General features: G+C 47.4%; 2 protein-coding genes across 2 annotated transcripts in view; both read right to left on the minus strand.

Annotated features, from left to right (window-relative positions):
* Nucleotides 1-24,713, minus strand: part of LOC131290625 (F-actin-monooxygenase Mical) — a 51,557-nt gene that overhangs the window by 19,450 nt on the left and 7,394 nt on the right. Inside the window, exons 2-4 of the mRNA XM_058319787.1 lie at nt 2,854-3,214; nt 1,333-2,782; nt 643-1,103 (exon numbers count right to left, since the gene is read on the minus strand). Coding sequence (XP_058175770.1) covers nt 643-1,103; nt 1,333-2,782; nt 2,854-3,204 — 2,262 coding nt within the window. The 5' untranslated portion in view covers nt 3,205-3,214. The remainder of the gene's footprint in view (nt 1-642; nt 1,104-1,332; nt 2,783-2,853; nt 3,215-24,713) is intronic.
* On the minus strand, nt 9,985-11,097 carry LOC131290627 (MAP/microtubule affinity-regulating kinase 4-like). The gene has a single exon (XM_058319790.1). The coding sequence runs from the start codon at nt 11,095-11,097 to the stop codon at nt 9,985-9,987; it is 1,113 nt and encodes a 370-aa protein (XP_058175773.1).

Here is a 24,713-nt window from a genome sequence, read left to right on the forward strand (position 1 = left end):
AAATAACTAGGGCCGAACGGTACGTTACGGTACTGCGACCCATAGCGATTTGCGAATACAACCGAAAAGTACTAAACTAAAAAATATATTTCCGTATTTTACAAGCAGGGTGTTTGGTTATAAGTTTTTCAGCGAAACAAAACAAAAAATACACGATATCTTTCCGTTTCATACACTGGGACGCGCGTAGGCGACAACTGAAGAGAGGAGTGAAAACTTAAACGTGATAATGAAGCTTATACTTAAAGGTGGTTTAATTACGAGGAAGGAAATGGTTGATGGTGTCGAGAGGGAGGCGGAGGATTATGTGTTTTATATTAGAATGCGTGATATGAGTGTGTGTGTGTGTGTATGTGTGGAGATTTTTTACAATTATTTATTACCGAACAAAATGAAGTTCCACCCACATGGAAGTGCGGGGACGCACCCGGCCTACCTACATAACCTTCCCACCCTGAACAATACCCATATGTTATCCAGCGATTGACGGTCCGACGATTACGGGTGCGCCGCTAGCGCGGTCACCACCGACTGCGGCTGCAGAAGCCGCCCGTATCCGACCATCCGGGCGAACGGTGGCGTAAATGCAAAGTAGCTAAGACAGAGGGATACGAGAAAGATCCGTACGCTCTCGATACTTACGATGGTTGCGGACTTATCGTAGCTGCGGCGCTTCTTCGCCCGCTTGACCGGCTCGTTCTGCGGCGAGGCGACCGAACCGCGCGTCCGCTTGTATCGCTCCTCCTCCGCGTTCGGGTGGTAGTAGTTGAAGTTGCGCCCGGCACCGGAGGCCGCCACCGTGTCGAGCTGCTCGTTGGCGGCATCGTCACCAGCGAGCTCGCCTCCGCCACCGCCACCCTCGGCCGCCATCGCTGCGGCCCGCTTTTTCGCCACCAGCCCCAGGTTCGCCCAGGACTGTGCCGTCGACGTCTGCTGCTGTTGTTGCTGCTTCTTAAACTCGGCGTAGTCCAGCTTGAGGTGCTTGACGTGCGGTATCTCACCCCGGAACACGTCGCATATCTGCTCCAGGTAGCCGAGCCACAGCTTCTGCTCCACGCCCGCCAGCGTCACCGATTCCGGTCCGGAAAGGGCACGCGGTATGCCTACGGTAGGAAGAATATACGGTGAGAAAGAGTGCTGACCTTCAGACATTCGACCACGTACTGTACCGGATGTGCTTTTCAGATTTAATTTCATATTAGAAAACAATGGACTCTGAGTATCAAGCTAAACATTCCGTGATGTTAGTAAATGATTGAGAGTAAGCCCACTAACTTAAGGAAAGCGACATCCAGTAAATTACAGTAACGTTCACACAGGTCGGACACGTACCGAGGTGGTCCTCGAAGATCATGAACGCATGCTCGTTGCAAACGTCGGCACCGTAGTCTTCCAGCATGTCGAGATTGACCAGATCCGGACGGTAGCGGTTGATGAGCGTGCAGAGCACCTTGCCGTTGGTGAAGCAGTGCGCCGGTTCGGTGAGCTCGTGGACGAACGGTGCGTCCTTCAGCTGTGTCTTCACCCAGTGCAGTATCGTGGCGGCGAGCGACTTCGATTCGATCGTGCGGCGCTTACGCTTGGCCGGCACCTCCGGCGTGGTGTTCGCCACCAGGGCGTTCGCGTCGAACGACGTCTGCTGCAGCAGGGCCGGATCGTCGGTGTCGAGCAGGTGGCGCACCTGCTCGGCCCCGACGGCCAGCTTGTTCAGGTTGCGGTAGCGCGTGGACGGATCGATCGTGTACGAGCTGAATCGGTTGTTCATGTGCTCGGGCGTGACCTGCGGCAGCAGGCGGAACACCGACTCGCGCAGTGCGATCGTCGCCAGCAGGCTGTTGCTCGGGTTGGCGAACATCTTGATCGCGTACGCGGCGTCCATGCTCGAGAGGAAGCCGAACGCGCACCCCGACCCGGTCGGCCAGAACGGCTCGATCAGGCTGTCGCCGACCAGGCACGTCAGCAGGCGATAGTTCTTGCGCACCACCACCCGGCACGAGTACTGCGCGTTGTACATCGACGTAAAGTCGAACATGGAGACGTCCGGCTGGCCGTAGTGGTTGACGGCGAACTCGAGCCGCGGTATGCGGTACTTCGTGGCGAAGTAGGCCGCATCCTTCGCGTACTCGTACAGCATCTCCTTGTTGACGTTCGACTGGGCGAGCAGCTCGGCCGGGTTGGCGAAGTCCTGCTTGATCACCTCCTTCTCCAGCAGGCTGTGCTTTTTGGCGGTCATGACGAAGTAGTGCGTGTCGTCCTTGTAGTAGACGATGTTCTCGAGATCGACGCCGGTGCGCTCGTACAGCTCCTTGAAGAACGCCTGGTTGAAGACGAACGACACGCCGCTGATCTCCTGCGCCTTCACCTCCGCCTCCGTCTTCTTGTTGACGAAGTTGACCGTGATGGCGATGGCCAGCTTGCCGCGCATCTCCTGGTGCTGGAAGCCGGCGATCGTGTTGCGCTTGCCGTTCGCGCCGATCAGCACGTCGAACTCGTAGTGCGAGGCGGCGTGCTCCTCCGGTTGGACGGCCGCGCGCCACCCGTACCCGTCCGCCGGCTCGATCTCCTTCACGAACGACACACCCTCGTGCACCTCGACGCCGAGCAGCAGCGCCACCTTCAGCAGGATGCACTGCAGCTGCCGGATGGAGATGTGATCGATCGAGCCGGCGCAGAACTTGCCGTAGAACATCTTCGCGCCCAGCATCTTCAGATCGTGGATGACGAACGGCCACAGGTGCAGCACGTTGTTGCGGCTGATCCGGTCGCGCTTCTCCAACACGACCTGGTGGTAGTGGAAAGGCAAAAGCTGCTGGATTACACACGCCAAAAAACACCCAACGCTGTGCTACCTACCACTTTGGCACCGAGCAGCTGAGCTTCGATGGCCGACCGCAAGCCGCACGGTCCGGCACCGATGATGAGGACGCGGGTCTTGGCGGCCGCCTTCCCCCCGTTGTACACCCGCTGCGAGGCGCGGTTGTCCAGCTTCTTCCACAGGCTCTCCGCCTTCCAGCAGCTGATCATCGACCGGAGCTTCGGGTAGAACTCGGTGAACGGCCCCGGGCGGATGCCGATCTTGTCGCACATGCTCCAGTACAGCCCGAGTATCTGTCGCTGGCTGGTCGCGCTACAGAACAGGCTGAACATCTCCGTCACCTCCGCCGACCGCACATGCTGGTCCGAGGCGCTCTCCTCTTTGCTCATTTTGGTAACGCTGCAGACGAAACAGAGGGAGGGGGAAAACAGAACGGGGCATAAGCGAAATTGCCAAACACAACAGTGCACCCTTAAACATCTACCTGCGGCAACTGACAGCGAGTGTTATGGAAGAGTAATAATACCTACGAGCTTCGCAAACCTTCATCGATTGTTTCGTCTTACTTCTAGTGTGTTCTTCTTACTTCAACCAAACTCCAGAGTATACAGCCAGGAAACGGTCGACAACTCGTTCCAAATTTCGTTCCACCGTACCAAAAGCCATTCCATATGGAGGAGTCGTTCGATTCGATTGCTTCGTTTCATGAACCGTAAAACTGTTTTCGATACTGCAATTCAATTTTCAAAAAAGCCCATACTCCCAGATAACCAGATACGCGTACAAAACTTACATACAAATTCTCTGAACCGGTTCGTATCCGACGTCGCGCTAAAAAACGCACAGTTTCACGGTCTGCTAAACTGAAGCGTTTACCGGCTTCCGCCTTGTGCTAAAAACAAATTCTAACGAATGACGAGCTTCTCGAAACCTTTTGGCGCAAATACCAACTGCTTCCGAGCATGCAGTTTGCAGTCTGAGTTTCCATTCGGGACGCGAACGCGTCTTTAAATACTGGCCAAAGATCCACTCAGTAGGACGTAGGAATAGGACCAACCGGATCTGCCTAGTCAGAGGCTAATCTCGTGCTTGAGTGGTAGAGCTCATCGATAGTAAGCAAGAATTCGTGAACGCCAGCGAGTCCTTTCTGTTACCAAAATTTGCGACCTTATATGGAGCGGGAGGAGTGCAGAGTGAGATTACAAAAATAAATTCCCGATATGATACGGGGGGATGGGTAACCAGAATGGGTAAATACAGCGTTGCGCGCCGGTACAACCACTCTGTTAAAACACTTTGTGTTTGTGTGCTCAAATCGTAGATGAAGGGCGTCTCCCCGGTGGCGAGCGGAGGGTATATCAGTGTTATCATACGAAACACTCCAAACCCAACCCTCCCGCCTCCGGAACCAATCTCCAGCGGCTCTTACGAACTCTTGCTCCAGCTGCCTTCCCTTTGGAGCGTAAACACACCGTGCTGGAGGGTATAGGTAGCTGTTTTTATTTCGCACCACAATCGCATTCATTGATAGCTCCACCAAGTTCCCCTACCAGGGCTACTAGCTGATAGGGCGATGTCTGTTTTGCTGGCGCGTTTGTGCCCATTTTTCCATATATAGCAGCGAACCGAGTTGCCGCTTCAGCGTGGGATTTTGGTAGCCTCTACCACATCCGAATGCGTATAGACGTATCTGATTCTGACTGCATGAGAGATGTGTTGCTCCTGACGGCAGTAGTTTCTATTGGGAATTTTAGAGTTTGTTGAGCTAATGCTTCGTACATGGAGTAATGCATAACTCAGTAATACCGAATTAGATACATTGCATAATACTAACACATACATGACTATCATGGAATTACATATATTTATTGTCGCTACTCTGAGCTACTACTGCGCTTTTGCGCTACTACTGAGAATTTGGGCTTCTGCAATTACTGCTTCTTCTTCTGGTACTGCAGGGCCACTTGGCGTTCGAAGAACGCCTTCGCCTTGCTCTCCTTCAATAGCTCAAGCATGCGTATTTGTGACTCACGCTGAGCCTGGCTTGTGACCGGGGTAACGGGACGCACCTAAACAAAGATTGACGACATCATGAGGCATCAGCGCAAAGCAGTCAAACTTCCGAGTGATGGAAACAAAATGTTTAAAGAATGTTTGATTACCCCTGAATCGTTCCGGCGCACCGGTGTAACGCGCTTCCTCGGCTGGCGGAACCCAATAAGCGGCGGCTCCACCTTCGAACCCTGGCCCCCGCCGGCCGAGTCCCCGCCGGGACCCATCGGCGACGGGCCTCGTGCTTGTTCATTTTCGGCCTGCGAGATGCGAACGAAACGATATAGAAGTGTGTTTGGAGGATGGGTGCGTGGTGAGGATCTAGAGTGAGGTGGGTGCGTAGGGGCACTGGGAATGGTAGGATCTGTGTACGAGGGAAGTCTTGGGGGAAGAAAACTGTGTAGTGCCAGCTTAACCGATTTACCTTTCCGCCGTCTCCGATAGCTTCGTTATACTCAGTCGACATTATTCTCCTCTAAATCAAATAGAATGGTGAAGAACAGATGAGGTGATGTGTTGAAGGGTGTCAAACGAACAGCGTATGCCCATGCCAAAATGCTCGAGGCGTGAATCAGCTCAAAACCATAATCCTGTCGCGCTATTCCAGCGTAAATACATCTGGATAAGGTTCCGAAGCCTTATCGATTTCAAACGATTGCGATGCCCCACTGGTACTTTTGGCATGGGAAACACTGTAATCGGTGGAAGTAGGTGATGTGTTATACTCTCTATTGCAGGGCGGATACTATGTGCAATGGATGGCGTGAGTGGGAGGTGTTCCCGGTTTGCTGGATCTTCTCTTAATATCTACCTCAAGTTCTAATTAACTCAAAAGACCTGCTGACATTATCAAGAGATGACGAACTAGAGAAACCGAAACACTTGGCAAGGTGGATGGATAAGTTTCTGAAGTTCCTCGTGCGATCCCTTACACGACCTCCCAAACAGTGATGCGAGATCGATGATGTACCCCTAACGACAGTGAGCCGCTCTTACCGATTAACCGGGAAGACGAACGGGTGACCCCTTCAAGGTTGATTGTTGGTTTGTTGATCGAGCGAAACTAGGGCGCTTGAACTCCCTACGGTCGGTATTAATATTCGTTTCGAACGAACCTGAACCACTTTTCCCATTGCGCCATTGCCCGAAGCGAACGAACAAACGAATGTTTCACAACACTTTTAGAGAAAAAAAAACCATAACAAAACGTCTCAAGTACCGGGTGCAGGACAAAGATTGCGCAGGAGATGGGTGAGTCGGTACTGCCGTTTCAACAGAAACATATCAGGGAATCAAAGGTCTCGTCGGAGAGTAAAAGAGGAAACGGTGGTCGACACCGATTGCCAAACGACTGTAGCCAAAACAGTCTGCAACGGTGCAGAGCTAGATCAATGACACACGCAAAACGGTGTGCCTGCACGAGAGGTATTGAAATGAAAATTGAGTCATTAATTGCTTACTCTTTACGCATATCACAAACAAACGACAATCGGCCGACGTGCGACTGCTTCACGGTATCTAGACCGACATTTGTTTACGCGTCGTCAATATCTGCTAGATCGTCTTCTAACCTTCTTCCTTCATAACCTATACACCGGAACAAACCACATCTGTTTTGTTTTGCAGGACTAACTAGCTGTAACCCACTCAACGGGACAAATGTTGGAAGCAGAAACACATGAAGCAAAATATGCGATGCACCGGTTAACGTTTCATTTAGAACATCATTCTTCTGATCGCGGACTTGATGATAACAGCTGTATTCAGTCGTCTTTTGGCTTATCGCTTACAGCATTTTCCACTTAGAATGAACTAGAGAACTATTCTACCCCAAAAAAAGTGAGTGTTGAGAACTAAGTTTTAAGGTTGGAGGCGTTACACGAATTCAAGAGACCTCATATCTGACTGCGCACTCGAACTACAATTTCACACACAACCCGAACGTTTTGCGCGGATGCAACTGGACGTTTGGAGCTTTCCACCGCGCGAATGCGAGTGTTTGGCCCGGCTGGACCGTTTTCCGACTTTATACTCCCGGTAGCAGCTTGGCGGTGTGGCCCGGACAGGGACAGGATTCGGGATCGTGGGGAGGAACCAATCGGGGCCCCCAAAAGCCGGGGAGATCCGATAAGTACCTTTTTTTTATTATAACATAATGTCATTAAACAGCCGAACGCAGCTAGGCTGAGCGGGAAAAACATTGCGAAACAAATAAAAATCTATCCGGTTTCGCTTCCTTCAGCTTCCTTCAGCTTCTCTTCCCCCCCCTCCCCCTCCCCTCTTCCTCGCCTGTGCTACTCGTGTCCTGTTTTCGTTTTGATTAAAAGTTCGCTTACGATCCCCAGAAGTGATGCACTGCTGGTTGATGCAAAACGGAAACCGGTCCAGAAAAGAACTCCTCAGAGGGATGTGAATCAGAACGAGAAATATGGTCGTAAATGTGAGCTCGTAACTTGTTTCTTTTTTCTCTCTCTCTCTCTCTCTCTCCCTCCCTACGAAACAAATGCAAATTGCATATCGCGTGGTTTGAGGGCGATCCGGCGCTTTGGAAGCCCGTTTTAACACCGGCACCAATGACCATAATGTAGCTATAACGCCTGCCGACGGGGCTTACCACTACTAAATATCCCCAGCGGGGGTTCATGGGATTCGAAGGCGGGGGGGAGGGGAGGCAAGGGAATAAAATATCTTCGGGCAAATAAAATATCAATAATTGAGAGGACACTTTTATCACACCGCAAGCAAACCCAAAACCGAACGCACCGCACCCGTCGGACGAGAGATGATGGTTCCTATTACCCCCCCCCCCCCCCCCCCCCCCCCCCTCCTTCTCGTGGGGCGATTTAAACGCCGTTTTATGACCCGTCTTTTTTTAATTTTTAACGGCCCGGGAAATCGGTACCGCCAATAAAAATGCACTTACTTCAATCAAGGACGACGACGACGGAAAACAGTAAAATTAAAACGAAATTAGCAAACTGCACAAGCCCCAAGAGGCCCGAAAGGTTGCACGTTAGGAGCTTGTTTTACCAGAAACAACATCAACAACAACAACATCAAGAAAGAAATCAAACATAAAGTGAATAGTACAACATTAGAGAAGTAAAAAACAGAAAACAAGTGGCGATGCAAAATGGATACTATTATGGAGAGCAGAACAAAACGAGAAGAAGTTAACGAGTACGATGGGAGAAGATTCGGAAAAACTTGTCACCTCCAAACAGGCGATGGAGTGGAAAAGCGTTGATCAGAAAACTTCACTTCATTTTGAAGGTTAAAACGGGAGGCGGCGGCAACGGGGTTCATCGCCAGAAGGCAACGTGACGCAACGGGGAGGAAAACTCCGGGCGAAACAATCGGCATGCCAACGCTGTGGTAAGCCAATCGTGTAACCGTAAGGTGGGAGCTTTTTCCCAAGCTTTTGTGTTCGATGTTTTACACACTTTTTTCGCTGCATTTTTGTTTTCTCCCTCCCCCTTTGATGATGCTTCGGATCGAAGTCATAGCGTAGAGACATTATTTAACCGAAGAGCGAAACAGCGATAACCGGGCACGTATGGTGATGATTATGAAGATTTGCAGACATCTGTAACTTGTTTACTTGTTTCGAAACTTGAATGAAAATACCACGACCCGACGATCAGTTTATTTCAATTATGTGTCGATTCATTTTTCATCGTTTATAAGGTAAGGCACACACGGTCGGTAGGAACATTATGAAACATCTGAAGCAATATTCTTCAGCAGGTACTATTACATATTTTAGCCTTTTTTTTATATCTATGGAGTTTTGTATACACTAAAAATGCAACTAATACTGAACCGTCGATTCTGAAACAGTTCGACACAGTCTAAAGTTTACAACTGTACAGCAAGGTTTATACAACACGAGGAAATCGATGAAATATCTACTATTTCGAATAGGCCGTTATTGTAACTAGTAAATTAAAACATAACTCCCCGAGTATCGAGTTAAAACCATAACTCTGCTTAACCTTTTCTTCGTCGAGCATCGTCGGGACTAGTGATGTGCGCTCTGAGTGAGAATGAGTGAGTGATTCGAATCTTAATATTGAATGAACGATTTAAATCCTAACAGATAGTTTTTGTGACTCCCTTTGATTTGAATCCTTAACTGGGATTCGAATCCCAAAAGAATGAACGAGTGGGTAAAAGAGTCGCTAGTCGCCATAGAGATTCGAATCCCAAGTTGTGATTCGAATCCCAGTTTGGGATCACTATATGGGCGACTAGCGACTCTTTTACCAACTCGTTCATTCTGTTGGGTTGCGAATACCATATAGTGATTCCCAAACTGGGATTCGAATCACAACTTGGGATTCGAAACACAACTTGGGATTCGAATCACAACTTGGGATTCGATTCTCTATGGCGACTAGTGACTCTTTTACCCACTCGTTCATTCTTTTGGGATTCGAATCCCAGTTAAGGTTTCAAATCACCTCGAAGGTTAATAAATCATTTTACACGTTTTAAATCACAAAAGAGTGACTTAAAGATTCGAATCATCGTTATGATTATTCACTCTGATTCAAATCTCTAAAAAGAGTTGTTATTCTCATCACTAGTCGGGACTACTGATGACTAGAGTTTAGAAAAAAAAAACATTATTCACCTAACACTTAAACTTAAACTTAAATCAATAAAAGGAACGTTTTTTCACAGCCTTTATCATCGTCTGGCAATATCAATCCGGTCAAAACAGTAACATCAAAACGGTGTCGAACGCTTTTCTGTTGAAAAGAAGACCACGCTAATGGACTACACCCACGGAACAAGTAAAAGCGGGAGCTGCCTAAATGCAGTGGCAATCAAAAAGCTGAATATTGAAAACGAAAAGATAAGACGAGCAAAGGCGGTCTATCTAATACAATATTCAGCAACTGCCAACGCTATGAACACGGAGCGGCAAACTGTCATAGATCTTCGATCTGTATGAAATGCTCCAGCTAACCACAATTTGTCGCGTGCCCTCTATCAAAAAGGGGGTTGGTGAAAACAAACATTCTGCAAGTTGAATTTATTTGGTTGGTCCTTTTTTCGGTTAAGGACGTAGAATGAAATTAAGGTCATATAATGAAATGAAGGATATAAAATTAAAACAACAAGTAAAGCCATAGCGCAGCCGATACTACAACAAACACAGCGGCTAGGATGAGATCGACGTCTAGAGTTTGTCCACCGCTGAAAGGCATCGGATCTGCAAGATCGGGCATAGGCTCGTTGGCCGGTGGCAGTACGACGCCCGCATAGCCAGCGTTCGTAATTTCGGGCGTCGGATCGTCAACATCGTGCAGCGGTTCGTTGGCCGGTTTCGGTTCGAGGTCCTCGCAACCACCGTTCGTCCTTTCGGGTGCCGGATCTTGATCGGGCGGCGGTTCGGTGTACGGCTTCAGCTCGTCTCCCTCATAACCCGTGTTCAGCCATGTGTCACTCATGACGGATATGAGGCTAGCTCGCAGCGTTGCGTCCCGGAGGAGGATTTTGCGCAGCAAGAGCTGGCAATCAGACGACACGTGCTCGGGAATGGAATACTGTGCCGCCATCACGACATGGCGCAAGTGTAACAGCGTGATGCCATCGAATGGTTGTTTGCCGGTAACTAGAGCGTATAGTATCACACCCAGCGCCCACACGTCTGCCGCTGGACCGTCGTAGGGGAGTTCGATAGCTATTTCGGGCGCAATGTAATTTGGCGAACCGCAGAACGTGCTCAACGGCGTGCCGGGGGTGAACTCTTCCGCCAAACCGAAGTCCGTCAGCTTGCTGTTCATCTGGCTATCGAGCAATACATTCTCCAATTTTAAGTCCCGGTGTATAACGCCCCGCTGATGGCAGTACTGCACGGCGGAGACGAGTTGCCGGAAAACGGAGCGGGCTTGCAGCTCCTGCATTTTACCGTGTTCTAGGATATAGTAATGTAAATTCCCAAGCGGCGCGTATTCCATAATTAGGCATATTCGTGTGGTGCGTTCGATCATCTCAAACAGCTGCACGATGTGCGGATGTTTAAGCTTCTGCATTATTTGTGCCTCGCTGTACAGCTTCGGCAGCGACTCAGGATCCAGCACGTCTTTTTTGAGAACTTTTACGGCGACCTTTTGGCCCGTTACGATGTGCGACGCCAGATGTACGATTCCAAAACCACCTCTGTCGATGGTACGCTCCAGCTTATAGCAGCTCACGCGCTGCTCGCTACATTGCGACATTGTTCGGCGATGGTTCTCTTAAGCAAGTGGAGAAGTGGAGAAGACATGATAAACTAATTTGTTCTATTGTTTCGACGCAGAGCGAGGGGCGGATCGACCGGGTCAGTGCGGCAACAGGCAACCAGAGACAGTGATAGAGAGTAGGGAACAGGTTCTAAGTGGAGAACGATAGCGAACGATAGAGGGGGAGGAAACGTAGAGAAAGACAGATAAGTTCTCCTCGGTGGTGCGCGGGGGACACCCTTTCCCTTCGCTTAGAAGTACTCAATATTTAATGTCCGAACATATCAAGGTTAAAATTAACCAAGCGACATGCCAACAAGACTTGGTTTCTGTCCGACTTGGGTTTTGATAGTAACAGCAGTACCTCTTAGCCATGTACCAAGTCTTTGGCAACTCTTTGCACGGTACACTGTATATACGGTGTAATAAAGCCGCATCGATTTGCATCCGATTTTGGAGAGCTGTCAACGTTGTCACTTGACAATAGTCACATCTTACTGAATGTAAACAAACGTCAAATGGAATGTAAACAAACTTCCCAGATTCGCATGCAGTATAGCTAACATTTATAACGTGTTTATGTCTTCATTTCACTACTAGAGCAGACTGTTTCACTGTCACGTCTCTAATCCTTCCATTCGCTTTTCGACAAACAAAACTCGTATTTTGCGAAAATCTTCCACTCTCACGATCCTCTCCGTTGGTTTTGTTCTAGTTTGCAGGATTTTTTACTAAGATCGATGTGCTTTCTACACGTATATTGAATCTATTAAGGCTAGGTATTTCAACATCGGTTCGCTTCCCGGTGAATGTTCGAACTTCGAACACAAATCGCTCCGCCTCCGGGCGGCATCGGTTGGCTTTTCACGGCTGGAAAATGCTTCACAACTAGCGCGAAGACACGCGCAACGGCGAGAGGCACCTGGCGGCCACTCGGAAGCGTTCCGGTTGCATTTTGCAGTGCGGAAGTCTGACAACAAAACGCTAGGCCAGTGTCCGATGGAGTAACACACATCGATGATCAACGCTGCACCTCCTCCTTCGCGAAATCTTCCAAAACGGCACGAGTCGAATCGAACGTCCACCCACACGCAGAGGGGAGGGGAGGGGAGGGGGGAGAGGGTTGCGGAAAAACGCAACACCCGTGGAAATGTGGTTCATTCGGGTGTGCGAACCGCGAGCCAAACCCAAGGTGTTTCCCGCTGCTAATTAATCCACCAGGCAGATATGCATGCACCGCCCCGCTCTCGCATAACAGCATAACTTCCACCCAAGGAAGCGTGGGGGAGGGAGAGAAAGTGAGGGCAGTCACGCCACACACACACACACACACACACAACGGTTTGTGATTGCACAATCGCCAATTTTTAATTCAAAACCGAGATTCCTGATGCAGGAAGTGAACTATATTTTTTACCTTCGACAAGCGCGTTCATCCTCCCCTCACACACCTCCCTTCCGCCGTTGGTGTGGGTGCGGGAAAAATGCGGTGTGGCAAACGCAATGCCCATCTCTCCCGCAGCGTGCTTATCACGTGCATAACGTGTCCGCTGCCGTTATGACTAACGATTATCACTCGCAAACCCCTTGGCAAAGGAGGTAACACACCCCGCAAAGCAACTTCACACACCGAAAGGTGATAAAAACCGATCGCGATCGCGCGTTTTTCTTTGGTGTTGCATTTCCACCCGATTTGGCTGCCTGTTTCCTGTTTCTATTTTGGATGCTTCCGATGCTCAAGCTCAAGCCGGAAGAGAAAGGCCCGGAGGGGGCAGGAACGGAAAAAGGAAACGTGCATTATGCACGCCGCGAGCGGGATCACGCTCCAATGCACACCCCCCCCCCCCCCCCCCCAACCCACCTTTTTCCCGACAAACCCTCCGGCGTGGGACGCGCTCGATCAGCGTTTGTGTTTGTGATTTTCGGGACGATCGATTTTCCGAGGCACTCGCCGGGGGGGCTTGACACAATATTGTTTAGCTATTGAAGCCGAATCAGGGCATACTAAAGAGTGCAGACAGCAACTTTAATTCAACATTTCAAATTTAAGCGAACTGTCAACCGGCAATTACGAGCGGGTAAACAAACTGTACAGAAATATTAATGAGCTGTATTATTTAATCTACAACATTGATAATAATCATATTTAGCGTTGTGAAGCATGCACGATAGAAAAACGAAAACGAAACGTTTAACGAGCAAAACCATCGAATGAAACCGACACTGAGCAAATCGGTTTGACGTTTTTACAGCATGCTAACATATTTTCCATCCATTTGTCAACATCCAAATTCCACAACAAGAAGGAAAAACACATAACGAATGTTTTAGGAATGGAGTGGACAGTATAATGATGAACTGGCACGACGAGTTGTATCGTGGGATGAAACCTTCGGAGCAAAATGACACACGTTTCGGTTTATAAACACTCAGCGGAAGAATCGAATTCGGAAAGTTACCTCATTCCATACTCGAACAAATCCAAGTGCTTTTTCCAGTTTGTTGGGTAGCGAATAGCTAAATACTATTCAACATAGAACCATTAACACCTATAGTCTGCGAAAACATGAAAAAAAGGGAAACAGTTTGATGTTTATCTCTCTCAATAGACAAGAACGTCACTTCAAAAATTATCCAACGTTCGTGTGCAGAAGGTGTTACTGCTTCAACGCACAAAGAGAACCGCAACAACGATCTTGCAAATTGCGTTGAGATGAGGCGGAATCAAAATAAAAACATCCCCCCTTCCGCGAGCGACGGAAGCAGGAGTTCGTAAAGGGAAGTAGCCACCAGTCCGGGACTACATTTTATCAGCACCCCCTTTGCGCGCCAGAGCAGTATGGAAGGTTCTTTGTTTGGATTTGCCTTTTCTCCCCCTCCGCCCTTTGCTTTTAACTGTATGTTGTATGTGCACCAATATGGAACATGCACCAGAACAGAACTGAACCGAATCGCAACCCCTACAAAACACGTACACACAAAGAGTCAAACATTGGCCACGCTGCAACTTCCGGCAGACGGGGGAAGATACTCGACGGGGGGAGGAGGGAGGGGGATCAATCCCGACGCGCCCCGGGAAGGGAGTGGGTAGTTTTGTGTATGTTTGTGTGTGTGTGGGCACACGAGTTTGGTTAGCCTTTCTTTGACCAACTTTCCGGCGTTCTGGAAGAAAAAAAACAACACCCGAGTGCGTTTTCATTTTACGTCTCGAACGAACGATCAACACCGATCGACGTGATTGCATCTCCAGTGGACGTCACAAGGGAACAACAAACAATTGGAATTGGACGATTGCTTTCTCTTCTCATAGTCAACTATATTCTCGCGACGCAAACCGAAGAATCATCATCATTTGACACATGAATCCAGCAGCCTCCCAACTTTTGACACATCGCTAACCATTTTCGGTTTCCATTTTCCATGCCCAGTGTTTTGATGCAACTGAATTAATCGCTACAGGATTATAGGATTCGTCCTAACGAGTGCGAATAGAAAAGATTTTAATGAATAATGGGGACGCTGCCTACTGCCTCAGGGGTCATCGATCGGCTCATCAGTCAGCTGATCGCTGAAGTTCCCCTTTTTCGGCGTTGACGTTATCAGTGCGGGCTATCTATTCTGAGCCGCAGCAGCTGACAGCTGGCGTTAGGAATCGTCGCTATTCGGGCGCTTTGTTTTATGTTTCTGCAATTTGGCGAGTGTTGCAGCATTTTATGAAGCTACGGGCATTATTTTGTTGTTTGCTGTTGAAAATACAAAAAAAAACTACGCTAAAAACCACAGGATTTCGATAAATATTCGCTTTTTGACGGGACGAGCGGGTTTTGTGATGGAAGCGACTGGAATGTTGCGTTGCGGCGGGAAGGTATGGAAGCAGAACGGTTCGATTGTTTAGCCTCCACTTTCCTCGCTCGGCTGCGCAGTTATCTTCCACCGGGCATGCGGACGCGCCCGGGGTGACAGATCCGAGTTACCGCAGCACACACACACACACACGTCAAATGCGTCACAGATGCGTGAACCAATCGGTGGTCGGTGGCCTCGAGAGGAGCATATGGGGCGCTTTGTTTGATAACAACGAAACTTGCAACGCGCGCGGGAGGGCTTCGAATCCTACCGCCATTCAAGTCAAGGCAGGTCGACAAACGTCTTGGTCTCGTAGAGCAGGGCGTATCGGCGTTGGCCGGACGACGATTGCAAGCGATTGCGCGATTGGCCTCCGAGGAGGAGGAGGAGGAGGAGGAGGCGCAACAACAACACAGCGCACCATCAACCAGTTCATGCACTGATAAACTGGCCGGCCCGATCCCTAGCTATCTCCCGTGCCTTGCCAATGTGCCGCCCCGCCGGGAAAGACTATCGATGTCGATTCGGTCCGTTCCGCAACAGTGACGCTGTAATAAAGGTAAACCATTTCTAACACGCCACGTCATGCCCGCCCGTCAACCGAATTGGCCGGATTGTGTCAGGTTCGTCCTGCAGCAGCAACAACAACAACAAGCACACCAGTAACACAAAGCGCTGTGCGTTTCATCGAGCTAGGTGAGGGTTGTGAACCGCTTCATCTCTCTCTCTCGGGGGAAGGGTGAAATGGCCGATCGAACGCGGTGATGCGTTACACAGAAGCGCAGGTTCACTGGATGCAATGTCAAAGCGACACCCCCGCCGCGCGGCTTCCGATCCCCCCGTACAACCTTCAGCGAAGGTAACGCACAATCTTTTGTTTTGCCCACGGAAGGAAAAAAAAAAAACATGGGCGAGCAATAATCGAGTTGCAATCCTTTATGGTTCGCACACAACACGGTGGTCAGCCGGAGGTGAGCAGGCGAGGTCAAAAGTCTATAAATCAACTATGTGGAAATTGCACCCACAACCAACCATTTTGCAAGCTCACTTAACCCCGTCGTTTGTCGTGTGTTTGGCCAGAAGTAAAACAATATGAGGGAAATGTGTTACAAAGAACCATATAACACACACGTTACCACCTAGGATCGTGTGTCGATAAGAGCTGTAGAAATGAGAGACCTGCCATATTTGCAACATGTATTCTCTTTCAACTTATTGCTTTGCATCTGATACCGGACTAGCATCAAACACTTTACTGCAAAAAAAATACTCGAATACTCCACTTGTCACCCACATCTTGTTGTTTAACTCGTCGACTGCCAAGCGTTTTTAGTACGTTTTTAGTACAATTTTTTTTTATAAAATTTGTTTATAACATTCAATAAAACGACAGTTTTCGATTGCTAAACTAAAACTTAGCCAACCAAAGAATTGATATTAACTATGCCTATAATTTTTAAGCCACATTTTCATTAATTTATGGGACAAAAACTTTTTAGAACTAATGACAGCTAGGCTATCAAAAATGACACGCGTCTGGCGAATACCAGTTATTTATGATGTTGAGTAAACCGTAAGGTATTTGACATTTTGGGTTTCGTGGAGAGTTTCAAAAACTGAAAGTCCAAGTTGGTGCATACGTAACACTGAACACCGCCAAGCCTAATTTTCCTACGAATAAATGGAAAATTGCGGGCGGTCAAATGAATATGATTGTACCATGATAAATATTGCTGTTTTTTACTTCTATTGAACGAGAGACTTTGATCGCGATGTTTGTCAGCAGCCGGCCCACTGTGCACTCTTTGTTGATCGAGCGGATCAGGGGGGTTTCCTCTTAGCCAGTCAAATGTTGACTGTTGACAAACGGGATTTGACAAGCCACTGCCCCCCCCCCCCCCCTCGCTTGGTTTCCCACCTGCCCCACCTGGTTTGGGGCGTGAAAAGATAAATAGAGACGCCGGGCAGCTTGCCTTAGAGATCGCGTGATAAACATTCACAACACACTCGCGTTGTTGCACACGCCACCATACCGCTTACAACCTCCCTCCCGCCTCCCCCCGCCGATCATGGACTCGCGCCCATCGTCCATCATATCTTACGGCGGGTTGCAAAAGCCGCGGGGCTTTAAAGATTTGCGGCGCGACCGTTATGAGCATCGGACCGCGTTAGATACTTTCGCTGCTTTCCGGCGTGTGAGGGGAGTTTGCGCATCTGTCATCTTGGAATTAAGATACACAGTCTGATAGCATCTTCGCGGGGGATGATAATAGGGATTACGAGGATCGCTACCCTCCTCCTGCGCCCTCAGCAGATCACACGGCAAACAGCATATTCCGGGGCCCGTGCCAAACATGCCGGTGTGCGTGCGTGCGTGCGTGCGTGAGCAATTATGCTGCCAGGCCGGCTCTCTGCTGTCGTGTCGCTATAAATAACCGCCGAAACTAGACTATTACAAGCTTGCATCCCCATCCCTCCCCCCCACGTGAAGGTGCAACAACATCTCAGACGTTGACAGCGGCGGCACAGTGGGCTTTTCGCCTCCTCCTCCTCCTCCTCCTCGCCAAACCTGGTCACGGGGCAAAACGATGTCAAATTGTTGAAATCGCTCGGTGGGCGCGAAACGGAAGCCGGGGGAGTTGGGCGAGGGGGCTGTGTGGTGAAGATACGCGTCAACCGCGGGATTTACGGTGTCAAATTTTTTGGTGGGTGCACTAGAGCACCAGTGTGTGTGTGTGTGCGCGCAATGCGTTCGCCAGTCATCGAGTCGAGGTATTTTTGGATCACACGACACTCTCCCTCTCTCTTCCAACGCATCGACGGTGCATCCCGTGGATTGCGACACTCCCGCGCGCGAGAGAAAGAGACGGAGAGGGCATGGTGGAATGAAACGTCATTTTCTAGGCCATTGGCGAGCGATAAAATAATGCGCGAGCCCACCGCCATCCATCGGGAGCATCCGGTAGAAAGGTCAGGTTTTCAGCAGCACCGCGCAAACAATCAATTGACACCGTCGAAGAATTTCGAAACGGAGGGAAGATGTTGTGCAAGACGCCAGAAAATATCGAGAGGAATTATTCGCACGACTTCAATATTATGCTTGGCAAAAGTGGCAATTTCTTAAAAAAAAAAAAAAAAACCAACACGATCAACCACTGTGCACAATTTAAACGCTTGCAAAACCATAGTACACACGGTGAGTGCAAATGGAAGACAAATAGTGTCGGGGCGATTTTCACAACTCTTACCGGTCTGTTTAACTGGTTAATGACTAACTAAAAAAAACAAAGATTCTTAAACGCAGTTAACAAACATAACAAATTATGTTGAAAATGTGGAAATTTCTGCTAAACAACCCCTTAAAAGAAAACATTGCTTAACTCAACATTTCCACTCCAGAGCATAACCCAATTTAATCAGATATGGCAGAAACCGATTAACAACAAAACGCAAATGCAATTTATTCTAGAAAAACAAGTAAACCCCCGACATGGTAATGTTTTGCAAGAGGGTAGAGTTTTATTGCCAAAGAAAGGCAAACATTATGCTGGGGTGCATTCTCGGCTCGAATTAAGTTAATTTGTTTCTAACAAATAAAAACAAACCAGGAAAGGGCAAACGACAACTAGTAGTTTGCCGCAAATTTCATTGCATTGCTAAACCGATCTTTCGCAAGTTCCTTAACTTATCGAACGTGCGGGCAACCGGGATCGTGCTCGTGAAGATTATGTTGTGTGTGTGTGTGTGGGTGTGGAATAAACTTTGGCCATAAAACAACTTTACCACTCGCTCAAATTGCTAGCCGGTTCCACCGTAATCGTAATCTTATCGCCCGGGCTTGCTGGCTGGATATCCGGCAACGTCGTCTGACGGAATTATTTACCGATACCCTCGGTGTAAAGGAGGTTTTTCTTCGATCGGTATGTGGCGAAGTCTTGTCGCTTCCCTTTTTTCTCCGCCATAGAGTGGGAATTAAAACGCGATTTTAATTTTCTCTTAATACCTTGTTTATTGTCGTTTGTACGGGGGTTTTTTTTTTTGTCGAAAAAGATTAAGAAAAACCACTTCTTGCAACATTAAACATGTCAAATATGCGCTATGGGGTCCGGTTGCTTTTTATTTTATTACCCGTCGATCGGTTTAAAAAAATATCGGCGCGGGGAAAAGAGCCGCAAGCGTCTTGGAAAACATGGCTAGGGGTAGATGGCAGCGACCCCCTCGCTGGAAGAGAAGTGGTGCTAATGCAGGACATATTGTCCTACGCGAATGTCTTCCGAAACCTTCATCCTTGATCGGCGAGAAAAATGTGAATGGCTTCATTCGAAGGCAATAAAATAAAGCAGAGCCCGTAAAAAGATCGTTCAACCGCTACCACCTTCAACACTTCCACGGGAGGCGATGAGTGTGTATATGTGTGTGTGTGTGTATGGGGCACAATGAACGGAAAAAAACGAAATGGTCGCGAGATGATTGGAAGGTAAGCAAAACTGCAGGGCAATAAAAAAAATACACATTATTTGTAACGGCCGAATATGACAGTTGAAAATTTATGACACCCCGCGTTTTAATTTACAAATCTAACCTGGCCCCAAACACACATCCCTGGACATTCGCTGCCTGAGGGGAAAATAAATAATATCGAATGTGTAGCGGTTCACTCTGGTAGGTTAAACCGATGTTCGAAAACCCAAGAAGAAATGTCACGGATTCGCTGATCAACACCATGGAGCTGTCATTATTAGTTCTAAAAAGTGTTTCTCCCATAAATAAATTAAAATGCAGCATAAAACACTATAGTAATATTGAAAACGACTTCTTTGGAAAGCTCAGTCTTTACTTAACCTTAGAAAAAAAAGAACCGACGGTTGAATAAATGTTATAAACAAATTTAATCAATAACGATTGTACTAAAACAGGGTTCTCAAAACGCTTGGCTGTCAGCGTGTCAAGCTTTGCTTGGCCTTCGAGAACCAGCGGTTTAACACGTTCTGTACCGCGTCACCCAAATATGGGTGACAGCAGTTTTAGTACAAATAAGTTTTTGACCCATAAATAAATGAAAATACAACATAAAAATTATTGTAATATTTTATATAATTTTTTTGGGAAGCGAAGTTTTTGCTTGGCCTTCGAAAACAATCGGTTTAACAAATATTATGAACAAATTGTAATTTAAAAATTTGTACTAAATTTGTACTAAAAAGTGTACTAAAACGCTTGGTACGCAACGTGTTAATCTATAACGATTGTACTAAAACAGGGTTCTCAAAATGCTTGGCTATCAGCGTGTCAAGCTTTGCTTGGCCTTCGAGAACCAGCGGTTTAACAAACGATGGTAAATGATACTGAACTGATGAAGACTGTACTAAAACAGTGTACTAAAAACGCTTGGCAGAGAACATTTGAAAATGAAATACAATAAACCACAAACCGTGGGTTTTCAAATGATGGTGTGCCTTTGTGCAACACCGTTGCAAGATGATTCAGATACAAAGACGTCTACGATAGTTGAATAGTACTAACCTCTACTTTTCTAATCCTTTAGAGTGCATGTTCGAAAGAAATGTGTTTATTTATCTCATTTGTCTTGTGCTAAAATCCAACGAAGGAACAGTACTGGTGCAGCTTGACAAGGGGGTGAGGCTGTGGTAGACCATCGCCGGGACTTAGTTGAGTAGGTTTTACAACAGTCGATCAAATTTATGACGGCGAGCCGAACGATGACGCATTGATAATGCGTTCAGGATGTGAAAAACCGAGCGAGAAGCGTTTTAGAACGCTCCGTAAACATGCAGGCAAATGTGTTTGCCTTGCGGGCGAGAAAATAACTCCTACAAGAGGCGTCCCGTAGTCCTGCGTTAATCTTGCTTAATGCGACGCTTTGTTCGTGTCTTGCCGTCTGGCTCTCGAGGGGATGCAAATTGTGGGTTGCTTCAAGATCGTAAAATGTTCCCTCGGACGCGAACATCCTTCCCCGGAAAGTGCTTCCAGCTGGCCTCGCTGTTTGTAGAAATGGCGGGTTTCGAACTCGGCTCGGATTCCCTTCCCGAAACCCACAATCTCGCGCCGATCGATAGTCTTCGATCCGCATGACATCATCCACGGACATAGAATCTCTCGCACAACCTGAACGTGTGTGTGTGTGTGTGTGTGGGGAACTATTTCTGCACGCTTCGCTTCAACTTCGACGGAGTAGAAACATGTGTTTCGCGCGCTGCAATCACTCAAAAGTCGGGCGCAGGCCGCTTTTCCGACCGATCTTCAACCCTCCCCTCCCAACCTCTCCTCTCGCCGTACTAATTTCTGCGGCCAGACGTCATCAGAAACGAAAGCGACGCCGACGGTCCCAAACGGCAAACGTCAATAGAAAGTTTTGGTTTTGCGAACCCATTTCCCACCGTTTTCCCGGAGCAGGAGGTAACAAAAAAAAAAAAAAAAAGAACAAGCTACTGGCTGTGGGAAAAGCGAACCAATCAATCAGGCAAGGTCCGGTGTGTGTGAGTGTTTGTGTGCCGCGACAAACCCGCGGTTTAAATTATTTTCAGCCGATTCGGAAATTTGTTTCCACCTGGAAGCTCGTGGTTTTAGTTGTCGTATTTAATTTTATTTTCACTTCAAACGCATCATGAGCTTCTGGTATGATTTCCCTTAAACGAGTGATTTTTCGGACCAATCTGTTTTAACACCAAGCTAAAGGAAAGGTGCACCAGATGTGACACAAAACCAATATATAAAGTAGCTCCAAAGCCACATTTAAATGACTCTTGATGATCGCATACATACATATTCCGTTGTACAAGATAACAAACTCGTTTTTTATCGGTGAAATGAATTAAAATTTAAATAATGTAAACATTAAAGCTTCAGTTTATCTTGTTATTGACTATGAAAGAGAAAGAGAAGCAACAACAACAAAAAACCAAATCGGTCAAACACAACCAACTTGTAGAGAAGCTTCATTGATTAACAAACGAATTTGAGAAAACTGATGACAATTTATCAATTTAAAAATGGATTACTAACGTTCAAAAGTACTAAAAAAATTGTGTTTCCGAGAGATCATTAGAGTGGTTTGATACTTAATATAACATCAATGATGATAATTTCAACGAAAATAATCAAGCTTTTGCGACACAATTTCCTAATTGAACTAAAACTCCCTATACGAAACGACAATCCCTTAAGCGACAAAGTGTAAATAATTTCACAACGATTACCAGGAGGGAATAAATTGCAGGTTTGCCGAAAACAACTGTTTTGCAGTAAACAGGGTGACTCACAGATCGGAAGGCAACGCTTGGTAAAGGAAAAAAACGGTTGTTTGCGAATTCCGAACGCGAGCAACATCGGGGCCCCATATTCAAAATTGGCACAGTGGGCGGTCGCGCGGATGTTTCGTGATATTTTTACAAGTGCTTTATTAAACAAAATTGTTTTTCCCCTCGGTGCGGCAACGGGATGGCCGCGACTGTTTGGGGGAAGGAAAAATATCAACCGAAAAACTGCAGCACACATGCCGTTACAATGGAAGCGGTTGTTGGAAAATGGCGACGTGTTTTTTTGTTTTGTTTTTTCGTCTTCTTCTCCACCCTTACCCGAAGGCCCCCCGGAAAATGGGAAAATTGCGAGGGGAGAAAGAGAGAGGATAAATAAGCCAAATCTAAAATCGAGTGGCACAAATAACGAAAACCGATTAATTCGCGCCCCTTCCGCGATGGAATAGAAAATGGTCGGCGCATATGATGCTGCGCTCACTGGGATGGGTGGAAAGAGAGGGGGGGGCATAATGTTGGTCCCTGCAGCCACCAACCTCTGGCTGAGGGAGGGAAAAACAATAGAAATTGCTTCCACCTCATTGGAAGAAATGGAAACACAAAAGCAGCAAACACAAAACAAAACAAAAAAAAACGAATAAAAACTGGAAAAGCTCGAGCCAATAAAAAAGTAATATGAAAAAATGCACACACACACACCCAGAAACATAGATATTTGTAACGCGCGCACCAACAAGTAGATTACATTTCGCTCATTTCCGATCGAAATGCCAATACGGCAGAGAGTGCGAAAATGTTTCTACCACAAAAACGCGGCACGCGGGCAAGCGGAAAATAAGTAATATGCGCACAGGGGAGGGGGGGGGGGAGGGGGGGGGGGAACTGTGTTACGGTTACGGAGACATCAAATGCAGCCGCGGATCGGGTGGTAGAAATCGGTATCCAACATATTTCCCGCCCGGATTGTCAACCAGGTTGGAAAAGCATTGATTTGTTCCGTTTGGCCTTAAAAGAAAAATGCCTCCCGCCAAGCGATTCAAAAATTTAGAAAAAAAAGAAAAAACAAACAACGAGCTACCTACTGTCTCATTTGTACATCGCGACGAGTGAAGCATTGGCGTGAGACGAGATAAAGCAAAAAAAAGGAACGAAAAACTATCTTGATGCTGTGTGCGAAGTATAAGGACAATAAAAACCAGCTCGGGTGAAGGGGAGAAGACAATAAAAGCGCATCGGGGGTAGAGAGAAATGTGAGCGCGTATGGAAAAGTGCATATGTGTGTTTTGTGTTTTCCACTCCCCCCTTTTCCTTCTGGATTTTCATTTCACCGAAATTAAGCCGCATTTCGCATCTTACGCTAGCTTTCCTTTCCCTTTCCCTTTCCCTTTTTTCCCTCTTTCTCGCCCGCCCGTATAGGTACCGATCCGATGCACATTCTTTCTCACCCCCCCCCCCCACCCTCTTGAAAGGTGGCTCAACATCATCGAAATGCAGTTTTCCGCCGAAAGTAGGGGAGTTTAGTTTAACTTTTTTCTTGGGTAGGTTTCGTTTCATCGCTGTTTTGATTTCATTTTACATTTTTGTAGTACGGAAAGGGAAAGTGAGGTAAAATTAAATCGCATAATAAACTTTAAAAGAACTAACAGTTACAATATATCCTGCATGGTAAATATATTACGATTTGTACTTAAAATTATATGCCAAGCGTAATTGAACCGTATATTTCCTCGATCGTTGACGTGGTCTAAAAAGCGTAGCTAAAGGGCTTTATTGCAATGTATAGATGAAAGAGCAACGTGTGAATTGTAAAGCAGAGTGCATTTTAGCCCAACCTCCCCTATTCGAATGAAGTCATCCGCCTTCGCTGCATCCTACACTCGATCGAATTGTAACGCGCTTTGCGCAAACGCCAGGTAAGATGATGTTGCTTTTTTTTTATGTGTGTTTCAGCGTCACCTCCAATCCCCCCCCCCCCCCACCTCCTCCTCCCACCCGCTCTTTCCCTTCCTTTTATCACCCACTTTCGTGATCTCTTTTTGCTCGTCGGAGGCCTACGCTTTCGGAGGGGGAGGGGAGGGAGGTGTGTGCGTACTGTGCCATCAATTTCCTCACCGTGTTTGTAACAAAAAAAAAAACGAAACAAAACCAAAACCAGAAGAAAATCGCGAAACATAAAGCCGTTGTGTATGAATCAGTGGAAATTTAAAGAAAGAGAAAGAAAGAAAGTGGTAGAAAAAGAAAAAGAGAGAGAGAGAGAGAGAAAGAGAGAAGGTAGAACCTGTTCTGTAAACAAATGAGTCGCGGCTTCTCGTGGTGCAGGAAAAATCGATTGCGTGGCGGTGCGAAAATATGAATGGAAAATCGATCGACTGCGCACGGGCATAATTTTCACGAGTGTATCTCGATGCTTTAGTACCTCCTTTTCCACCTGCGTTGAGCCGGGGCCCGTCTCGAATTTCCCAATCGAAAGTCCATGTCTCGGACTCGATATTA

The sequence above is a fragment of the Anopheles ziemanni genome, chromosome X, assembly GCF_943734765.1.
Source record: "Anopheles ziemanni chromosome X, idAnoZiCoDA_A2_x.2, whole genome shotgun sequence".
Lineage (NCBI taxonomy): Eukaryota > Metazoa > Arthropoda > Insecta > Diptera > Culicidae > Anopheles > Anopheles ziemanni.